We start from the raw sequence: 11,744 nt of genomic DNA, 5'->3' as shown, positions 1-11,744 counted from the left end.
ATCACAGTCTTCCACATCGCTTTACTCTTCACCGTCATCCCTGACCACCTCCACTACCACCACCACCACCACCACCATCATCACCGCCGCCTCCGCCTCTATCACAACTACAGCTCACACTGTTACTATCACCCCCATTACCATCACAACCGTCAATCTACTCCTACCACCATTAATACGTTCTCTCCTTCTTTCTCTCAAATACCCACTCCTTCTCTCTCTCTCTTATTATCATTACTCCCACTGCCACCATCAACACTACCTCTTTTAATAAAACATCAACTCTCCCTAAATTTCCTTGCCTCTCTCTTTCTCTCCCTCTCTTTTTCTCTTTCTCTTTCTTTCTCTGTCTATGTCTCTCACTCTCTCTCTCTCCGCTACCGCCGTCGCCGTCATTAAGCCGACTATTACTCCCACCCCCCTCTCCTCGACCTCCATCGTCACTCATCTACGCTCACTTTTCCTCTAACTGTCGCCACTGACATCCCCCACCCTCACCATCGTCGCTCACGCCGCCACCAGCACCGCCACCACCAACAACAACAGCAGCAGCAGCAGCACGAACAACTTGGTCTCACAGTAAAACTACTCTCACCGCTCCTCCGACTGACGCCAACTACGCTGCCATCACCACCATCATTAACAAAAAAAAAACCCCCCAACAACAACAACAAAAACAACCAGCAGCAGCAGCAACAGCAATACCAATAGCAAAATCAACGACCACGTCTCACAAACTAACTCACCCCGTTCCTCCCAACAGTCTGCCATCCACCGTCGCCACCACCACAAGCACCACCACCACCATCATCACCACCACCATTAACATTTCACAAACAACAACAGCCGAGCAGCAGTAGTATCAACAACAACAACCACGTCTCACTTGCTCTGCTCTTACTATTCCTCCTCCCTGCTTGCTACCACCATTATAACGATTATTAGAAGTAGTAGTAGTAACAGCAGCAGCAGCAGTAGTATAGACACTGCCGACTCTTTTACATTCAGTCAAGCAAGCGCCTAGCCGAGGAGTCAAGGCAAAGCAACACAACACAGTATTTTTTTTTTACAAAAAAAACCCATATATACATATATATATTTAATATACACACACACATATATATATACATTCATACACGCATATATATTTATATATATATATATATACATATATACACATACTTGTATCCAAAACCTCACCAAAAACTAAACCAGACCAGCTGGAATTATAGCAGTACCATTATTACCATCATTGCTGCTTGTACTACAACTACTACTACTACAACTAATATTATTATTACTACTACTTCTACTACTACTACTACTACTGTTACAACAGTTTTTACCCTGGCGGAGCGATAAAATGGAATATAGCAGAGACCTGGAGAGAAAAATATTACATAAAAAATAGCATACGCTTGCTTTTCTTTCTTGTATAATATATATACATAGATATATATATATATATATATATATATATATACATATAATATAATATATATATATATACACACTATACATTCTATTATTGTATGCATCAACACCATTACAAAATATATATATATATATATATACACACATATATGTATGTTATATATTATACATTATATTAATGTATAGACCAGCATTGCAATATCAAGGAAAAAAGATATATATATATATATTTAATGATATATAAATACACACATATATAATATTTATATATATATAAACACACTTCCATAACAACAACCACTGTTGAAGCAGAAGCAAGGATTTATTACAATAGAAAGCTTAATTACGAAGACCACCACTACTGCTGCTACTACTACTACGAACACCATACCAGCGGGAAGTCAGTTACCGTTGTTGTTGTTGTTGTGGTGGTCACCAGTGCATGTCTGAGTTGTTGTTGTAGTGGGGGTTTTTTTTCTCTCTTTTTTTTTATTTGCGAGTTGTATTGTCGATTGCTGTTGTAGTTGTTCTTGTCTTCACTCTAACCCCCCACCCCCCACACTCCATCATCATCATCATCATCTTCACGATTATCCATCCATCCGTCTATTGGAAAAAAAAAAGAAAGAAAAAACGCACCAATAATACCATTTACTCTCTCACCCGTTACCAGGCGTGAAGGTACATTTTACTGTAAGATAATAATAATAATAAGTACTACAACCGTAACAGTAGCATTTTGCTGTGGCTGCTGTTATTGTTGTATGTGTAGCAGTATTAACTCTTGTTAACTTGTTAATCACGTCTTCGCACTATAACTACACTAATTACGTTCATTAGATCTGTCCACTAATCTCTTATATATTACACCAGATATCTTCCCGTCCACCGACCAACATCCAATATCAACACACAACACCATTACGTTCCCTAGACAGCTCCTGCCCACCACCACCATTCTTATTAAGGAGACAAGCAGTGGTGGTAGGTGCTCTCTAACTGCCATAGCCTCTACTACAACTATTATCAGTGTAATAACCACGGTTATTGTAGCTGTCCATGGTGCCGTTGTAGTACTCGTAGTTGTTGTAGTCGCTGCTGTCCCATCTGCCCCCTGTCGTCGTCGTTGTCGCCGCAGTCCCACCATCACGTTTATCAACCATCGTGTGCCCACCACCAAGGAGACCAGCCGTGTCTACTGGTTTTATGTATGGAGACGTTACTGTAACAGGTCAGCCAAATGTTTCATGTTCCGTTCTATTAAACGTAACGCCCTTGTGAAGCGCTTGTGGAAAAATCGCATTCTACACAATGAAACCTCGAGTACGACTGAAAACGGTGGCGCGGGCAGCGGCAGCACGGGTGGTGGTGGTAGTGGTGGTGGTGGTGGTTGCTGTTGTGGCGGCGGCGGCGGTGGCACCACGCTTGTTTGCTGTTGCGCAGGTGGCACGGGTTGTGGTTGTGGTGGTGGTAGCGGCGGCGGAGGTAGTGACACTAATGTCGGTTGCTGTGGCACGGGCTTGGGTGCCAATGTTGGCGATACGCAAGAACAAAAACAACAGCACTACCACCACCACCACCATCACCGCCATCACCAATACCATCAACAACAACAACAGCAGCATGAACTCGTACAGGAAAACGACGAAATCGAACCCCGGCTGCTTCACCAGTCGCACAACAACCACGACCAACATCACCAACAAACAGAACAACACGAACACAACAACCATCAACAACACAAAAGCAATCATCAACACAACAACAACAACAATATTAACCACAATAACAACGGGTCGTCGTCGTCATCATCATCACCATCATCCTCTTCATCTTCCTCATCATCATCGTCATCATCCTCATCTTCATCCTCATCATCATCATGTCCCTCGCCAACGCCATCTGTGTCACCGTGCACGGACGAGATGGAACTGAAGGCTGTGTCCCATTCAATGCTGAAAAGACTAACTGAGCCCCAATTGAACGTCTTGCTTCAGTCTGTGGAGAGTAAGGGCGGCGAGACAACCGACTGTGTACTCCTGCCGAAGGGCGATCTTCGCCTGGGTCGGCGGACGGTAGCGGCGCACGTCCTTTGTTGCCAACTGTGGCGATGGCCAGATATTGGACCGGGCACGGAACTGAAGAGACTGCCTTGTTGCACAAGTGGAGATGATCCTTACTATGTATGCTGTAATCCTTACCACTGGAGTCTCTTACTGAACACAGGTAAGTTTTGAAAAAAAAAAGCATTGATACATAATTAACAAACAAAACATGTGTCTGACCATTTGGAATATGTATGTATAAAATGTCTAGTGTATATATATATATATATATCATCTGTGTTATATATATATATATTAGTGGTGAGCAAAAGCGGTTTTAGACACGTCTATCAACTATGGTTCGTGCAGCTAGGACCTTTCTTTAAAAACATCAGAATGGCAGAAAATTCGTTGCTGGTTTAGCAGAATCATTAAAGCATCGAGCATAATAATTAATGTCTTGCAGTATTTAAGTCACAGTTTTTTTTGGGTTTTTTCTTTTACATTTCCGAGTTGAAAACCTGTCGAAGTCGACTTTGCTTTTTCATCATCCATCCTCCCCTGGCTTGTTATAAATCGAAATCAGTTGCCAACCTCCACCAAAAAAAGTTTTAAAGCTGTAACCTATATAAGAAGAAACTAGGAAGAGTTTTGAAATAGTTGAAATAATTACGATTCTGTAAAAAGGAAAATCAATCCTACCCCTTCACTGAGTGTCTATACAGATGAGTTACCGATTTTCAACCGGCATGTTTATTACAGATACTTGTCATAGAGACAGGATTCCGCCAACCCTAATGCTCTAAAGAACAGCACTAGAAGACATTAGTTATAAAGACGAAATACCAATTTTATAATATAAAGAATATGCACACCACCCGTTTTCGGCGTAACCCTAAACCTAATCCTAAACGCCGAAAACGGGTGGTGTGCGTATTCTTTGCCTTTGCCGCTAATTTATTTCTGGTGAAGTTTGTATTATTTGTTACCCTATGTTAGAAATTATTGGATTGGCAGAATCTCATTAGTGCCGGACAAAATACTTGGATGTCTTTAGTTACGGCCCTTTTATGTCCTGAGTTCGAATCCCTTCAATCCAATTTACCTCGTAAAGTTTTGGAATAGCTTGTCCCTCCAAGTCTCATGATAATGGGGATGAAATTGACTGCGGAAGTTAGGGAGCAAAAATATATAAGAGAATTGAGATTTTTGGAAAGGCTTTTTTTTATTCCAGAATCGTAATCTTCATTGTATGAAAGGAAGTACTAAATTTGGAATACTAAACACTGAAGAAGAAGAAGAAAGAAAGAAAAACACCCCTGCTAAAACTCTACTCGTTTCCTTTCCCATGAGGTTAAGATTTCGGGGGGGGGGGACAGCTATTCCACCAAAACTTTGCCCTTTATTTTTCATACTTCCGGGGTAACGGGAAATTAGTTGAAGCGCTTTGCGATATTGAGTTACACCAGTTTTATGCTCGGAGTTCAAATTCTACCGGGTCCAACTTGGCTATTCGATGCCTCGAATTTCTATCAAATATATTTAACAGGCTTTCGGTTCACTGGAGGCTATAATAGCACTATGCTTTTCGCCAATGTTTGAAATGTAACTTAATATTGTGTTTATTTCTCTTGCCTCTATCCTTTTTTTTTAATGTTGTGCGTTATTATATATATATATATATATATATATATATATATATACATACATTGACACAATAAAATCGTTCGTTCTTCATTTTAATCATATGCATATACAAATCCAGCTGTTCCTTTTTAAACACACTTTAATATGTATGCACACAAACGACCTCTGTATATTTATGAATGAATGACACCGCGAACAGCTACTGTGCATGTGTGTATGCATACATATATATATATACACATACACACACATCACATTCACAGTCTGTATATAGCAAGATATACAAATCATCCGCGCTCTATATCGTTTTACACAAGTACTGTACACATCATTTGCGTATGTTAACGCACTTTTGATGTGTCTTCATATCTATATATATTATACATGTCCAACTTAGATATTTTGACGACGATACTGTCATGTGGACATCATTTACGCACGGTGTGCGTGCGTGTGTGTGTATACCTGGCAGAATACACAGATGAACAAGAGCATCAGTAAAATATAGATCGAACATTCACCTGTATATTATTACTTATATTATCAGATGCCGTGTGTTACAGGTGTGCTCAAATGTGTAGCCTGCCTTTCAAAGTTACTCGAAACACGTGTATCCAATGCGATACTGCTATAAGCATACATGTGTCGTGTAATACTAAGTTATACACATAGGTGTGTGTATTAGACATCTGTGCATACAGATCGATGTACTCCTAATTATTGCTCCTATATTCTTATACACACACGCAACACATGACGTGCTATACACACACACCCAATACAAAATCATATACACATACGTTATACATGTCTATGTAAGGTTGTGTAGTACACTGTACTGAACAACCTTACATAGATACCCATAATTACACACATACATGTTGTACTTAGCTGTGTATTCATCAGCTATACGCATATATAAGCACACTGTATCGTACATATAGATATACATACACGTGTTTACATACAAGTTCCTCCTTACATAAATGAACTCCGTACAAAATTAGTGCAGATTCTCAAATGTTTATATAGTATAAATGTATGTATACTCAAATGAACCCGATATATATGTATTTCACATACACGCCCTGTGCAGCTTTTCTGAGGTTGTCTTAAATTCCAGACACCTTACTGAGTGGTACCCGGATATTTTATGCCTCTTGTACGATATACTGGCACTGTAAACACCCCGCAATAAATAATTTATTCCCTCTTTTCTATCTCCCATCGTACATACAAAATATAATATAACAATGGGTCTCCCTCCTTTCTGGATCGATTAAAATTGTTCCAGCAATAACCATAACCGTCTTTCTCTTTTTCAAGAAATAGAACTTAGTCTAAGGGTATGATTTGAGAGACTCGGTTATTATTTCTTGATGATCTCGGGACCACGTAGGGTCTGTTGTTTTTGCTTGACTCTCGGTAAGCTCGGACGAGATTAAACCATTCATCAAAAGCATTCCAGCCGTGGCTATCCGGATTTTTTTTTTCACACCCCAGCACACACCGACTATATCTAATGTGTCCCTCTGCTAAGGCAGTAAGGGTGTGCATCAGAAATTTTGCTGCTATTTCTAGCTGAGTCGTCCGACTAAGAAAGAGCTCCTTTCTTGGTTCGTATGGTGACTATAATTAGTTACCATACGAACCATATTAATGCGTCCTTAGGCGTTGGGTTCATCTTTTTTTTCACCATTATGAAAGCTGTGCATTTTCTATGTATATATGTAGGTAGATAGATATGTCCTCATGTAACTGTACGTAGAGTATGCCTGTCATTACAAGTGTGGAATATATATATATATATATATATATAATATGTGTGTGTGTGTGTGAGCGGGTAGATACATACCTATGTCGTTAGAGGCAAGCAAAAACTTATAGTATGTACTTGTGTGGATGGTGACACACATAGGTGAGTTCTCATTGTTTTATCGGTCGCTTCTCATTAAAGCCGCTACTGGAAATTTAGATGTATTCTGTTTACATATACCTATAGTATACTCACATACATACTTATATATTTACCTGTGAGTGTGTGTGTGTGTATGCATATATATATATGTATATATATATGCATATGCGTCTATTGTCTTATTACTATATGAACACAATGCATTCATAAATAGATCACTCTGTGTCTGCTTATATATATATATATATATATATATATATATATGTGTGTGTTATATGTGTATTTCTGGCTGTTGCTCCCCAACCGATCTCTGGGAATATTGCGGTGGGAATTAGGTTCGGTCCCTTGTCCTTGTCTATTTTTAATTGGAGGGTGAGTGAGTAAGAGAAGCAAAACATGACAAGGAGAAACTTCCACTACTATCTATCTATCTATCTAGATAGATAGATTTATAGATAGATAGGTAGGTAGGTAGATGGATAGATAATGTTCTCGGCAGCCATGTTGGGGCATTTTTCCGTCCCTGTTTTATTATTACACGTATATAATATTGCATATATTGGGATGTGAGTTTATATATATGTATATATATATATGTAATCCTCTGTTTCTTGAGTAGAATGCGAGTTGTAATGTCGTGTGGGTACAAATATTTCTCTGTCTATTGTGGTATGTATTTATAGATATTTGTTTATGACCGTCCATCGTTCTTATTGTCTTCAGTAAGTATTGTTTGTGTGTGTGTTTTACTGCATTTTCACACCGTCTCTCATAAACATACAGACATACAGGCCATATTTTTCATAAAGCCCTGTGCTTTGATTTTTACTTTTTAAATTGCATTGAGTTGTTTGTCATATGATCGGTCTTAGTCTTTGAATTAAGTCGAGCATTTACGATTGGTCCTAGTCTTTGAATTAAGTCGAGCATTTACGATCGGTCCTAGTCTTTGAATTAAGTCGAGCATTTACGATCGGTCCTAGTCTTTGAATTAAGTCGAGCATTTTACGTTCGGTCCTAGTCTTTGAATTAAGTCGAGCATTTACGATCGGTCCTAGTCTTTGAATTAAGTCGAGCGTTTACGATCGGTCCTAGTCTTTGAATTAAGTCGAGCATTTACGATTGGTCCTAGTCTTTGAATTAAGTCGAGCATTTACGATCGGTCCTAGTCTTTGAATAAAGTCGAGCATTTACGATCGGTCCTAGTCTTTGAATAAAGTCGAGCATTTACGATTGGTCCTAGTCTTTGAATTACGTCGAGCATTTACGATCGGTCCTAGTCTTTGAATTAAGTCGAGCATTTACGATTGGTCCTAGTCTGAAGTCGAACGTACACACACGTGTGCTTGTGTGTGTGTTTGTATATATATGTCTACACACATTTACACATACTATGAGGGGGGTTAGCAGAATCATCAGAGCGCTGAATATTAATTCCTTAGTGATATTTGTTTCAAATCTCAGCGCCTTGGGTTCAAATACCACCGCGGGTCAACTTCGTCGTTTATCTTATTCGATCGATGGAAGTGGATCAGCAGAATTCTGAGAGTCCAAACGAGTTAACTTCGTTGCATCTGTTGCACTCTCAGTTCCCGGTTCTGAATTGTTATAACGGCTGCGAAGACACTAGTGTCAAGTTGCGCCGGGTTTACCTTTGCTGGTCTTCTGTTTCAAATCAGCGATCGTGTGGAGTGGGAAGAATTGCATGTATGGATAACTGCCATTCCACCAGAAGAAATCTTGTCCTGGTCTACACTTACATGCAGAAGCAAGAAGCGTAGCTTAATTTGACCGGCGGAGGCATTGCGCATGGTGAGCTTCGGAGACGTTGTCAAAAATTAAATAAGCTCTCTATTAAATCGGGATCTTTTCGGTTTGAACGGCAGTTTTTCTAGCGGTGTCATATGAAATTGTCACCCATAATTATGACCCTAGTATCGATCTATTGCATTTCAATATATTTTAGGGTTAGCGGTGGGGGGAAGGGTATCTTTTTTTTTCACAAATGTAAATAAACCCAATCTGTTTCTTAAACGAGGGACATATTCATACGACACAGAATGTTTTTTTTTTTACCTCAATGGACGTCAGTGATTGGTTGAAATTGGAGAAATTGAAGAAAAAAACAACAAATATCTTACAAATTATAGAATTTTCTCAATAAAGCCAAGAGAAAAAGATGTTTTATAAACACAATTTTTTAGTTCCCCAGAAATTATGTTAAAAACTGCCGTTCAAACTGAAAAGATCCATATATATATATATCCAATAAAAAGAAGACGACAATGAAAATACTTTAACAGATCTTTAATTAAAGATGTGTTCAAGAGTTTTCTCCGTCCTCTTCTATTCATTGGATTATTTACTCATCGTCGTGAAACAGGTCGAACCGTTGATCGAATAATGGTTGCACATAGTTTGTAATCGAGGGCTGGGACCATCGTGAGCATGTGTATATATATGAATGTGGCTGTGTGATGGTAAGAAGTTTCCTGCCCAACCACACACATGGTTTCCGGGTTCAGTCCTATTGCGTGGCACCTTGGGGAAGTGTCTTCTACTATAGCCTCGGAGCGACAAAAGCCTTGTGAGTAGATTTGGTAGACGGAAACTAAAAAAAAAGCCCGTCGTATACTCACACACACACACACACACACACACACACATTATATATATTAGTAAATCCAAAAACGAAGAACAAACAAAAAGAAAACAACGATGCGAGCACGTGGTTAAACGCTCAGAGAAGGAAAGAAAGATGGTTTAACGTTTCGAGCAGACGCTCTTCTTCGGAAACAGAGGCAAGTCCAGTAGAAGGGAAGACGGAGGAAGAAATTCGACAACGATTCACATGGGGTTACATTCTGATATATGTGTGTGTGTGTGTCTGCGTTTGTTCCCCTCCCCACCATCGCTTGACAACCGATGTTGCTGTGTTTACGTACCCGTAACTTAGCTGTTTGGCAAAAGAGACCGATAGAATAAGTACTAGGCTTACAAAGAATAAAACCTCGGAGTCGATTTGACTAAAAGTGGTGTTCCAGCATGTTGCAGTCAAATGACTGAAACAAGCAAACGATTTTATTACGCATGTATGTGTGCGTGTCTATATATATATATATATATATAAATTATTAGAGTTATTTATATATATATAAAGAGAGAGAGGTATATATTATCCCTTGATGTATGTATATTATATATTCTGATGTAGACACAAGGCCAGCAATAACTATATGTATGTATAATATATAGTTACATAAATTATTCCTATATATTTGTGTAAATTCATCATCTGTATACATACATTGTATATAAGCACACATTAAATCTCTTATTTATTTGAAGCTGGTTTAGTGAGAAAAAGGAAATCCATGTATAAAATACCTAAATCTATTGCTCCTCCAATCTATGCCGGTTTAGTGAGAAAAAGGAAATCCATGTATAAAATACCTAAATCTATTGCTCCTCCAATCTATGCCAGCATGTATGAAGCTATATAGAACAAATGTATGTTCGACACTGGTTTGTTCATGATGGAAGAGCCAGTTATTTTAGACATTTTATATAAGGATGTCCTGCTCACTATACTGAAGCTGGCTTCAAATAAGAGATGCATGTGTTTGTATAGAATATATGTATATAGTTAGATATACATTGGAATATAATTTTATATGTATGTATTCTTATATATGTTTTACTGTGTGTGTGTGTGTGTATACATGATGGAAGTGATGTGGTCAGAAGAGAAATTAAGCAAAGATAGATAAAGTACATTGGACAACAGAAACAAGTTAACAAACTCTCATCAGCTGTTGCCTGGAGATCATAGCAGTCTTGTCACATTTTATGAACAGGACCACTGAGTTTGGTGTTCTAGTTGATTTGTGTAACTAATGCTACTCTGTAAATGGTGTATGAAACACAGACAGGGTGAGACAAAAGCATTTGGCTGACCATGATTGGGTGATAACAAATACGCTTTAATTTACAAAACATCAGGTACAACAAATATTTAAGTTTGTTAACAAGACATATAGGCACAATAATTGACTGTAAAGGCTAATGTTGATATATTAATATATATATATACATGCATGCATATTAATATCTATATGTGTGCATAAGTATACATACATACACAGAGAAACAAGCATCTCTCTATATATATAAATAGCAAAATGTCTGTGTGTGTATCCTTTATACAAATCCACAATTTTTCAGTTAGAGGGCTCGCACTTTCTATGGTCGTTCAAAACCATCCAAGGGTGGTCGTGCACGTCTTTACATTCTCCCAGCCACCCTGCAAAGCCATTAAAAAATCAATAGAAGTGACTTTTTTGTGAATTTTCTATCCAAAACCCAATCAAAATGCCTGAAACTTCATACACCAATTGAATGCCAGCTAGCTATATGTGATTGGTCAGAGATTTGGACAGTACTCGCGTGTATGTGCGCACGCATGCAGCTGTATATGCATGCACTAGCACTATGACCCCGGCATTGCCGGGTCATAGTGCTAATGTATGATAATCGTTTTAACATCCAGCTTTCCTCACCTGCATGAGTCAGGGATGAAATGTTTTGAGGCAGATTTTGTAGTCAGATGCTCTTCCTCTTATCAGCCTTCAAGCAAGGTAATGTCTGGCCATATTGTCAGAGAAGATTGCAAACAAATGGCAGTCTTTTTCCTTCTTTTT

The 11,744-nt window shown here is 38.6% G+C and overlaps 1 protein-coding gene across 1 annotated transcript in view; it reads left to right on the top strand.

Annotated features, from left to right (window-relative positions):
* Nucleotides 1-1,987: 1,987 nt before the first annotated feature.
* LOC115218995 (mothers against decapentaplegic homolog 6) overlaps nucleotides 1,988-11,744 on the top strand; it is a 131,184-nt gene continuing 121,427 nt past the window's right edge. The window contains exon 1 of the mRNA XM_029789033.2: nucleotides 1,988-3,660. Within this exon, the coding sequence (XP_029644893.1) occupies nucleotides 2,682-3,660 (979 nt within the window). The 5' untranslated portion in view covers nucleotides 1,988-2,681. The remainder of the gene's footprint in view (nucleotides 3,661-11,744) is intronic.

The sequence above is a fragment of the Octopus sinensis genome, linkage group LG14 (assembly GCF_006345805.1).
Source record: "Octopus sinensis linkage group LG14, ASM634580v1, whole genome shotgun sequence".
NCBI classification, from domain to species: Eukaryota; Metazoa; Mollusca; class Cephalopoda; order Octopoda; family Octopodidae; genus Octopus; species Octopus sinensis.
Note: the sequence above shows the minus strand (reverse complement) of the source record. Positions and strands in the feature narration are given on the sequence as shown.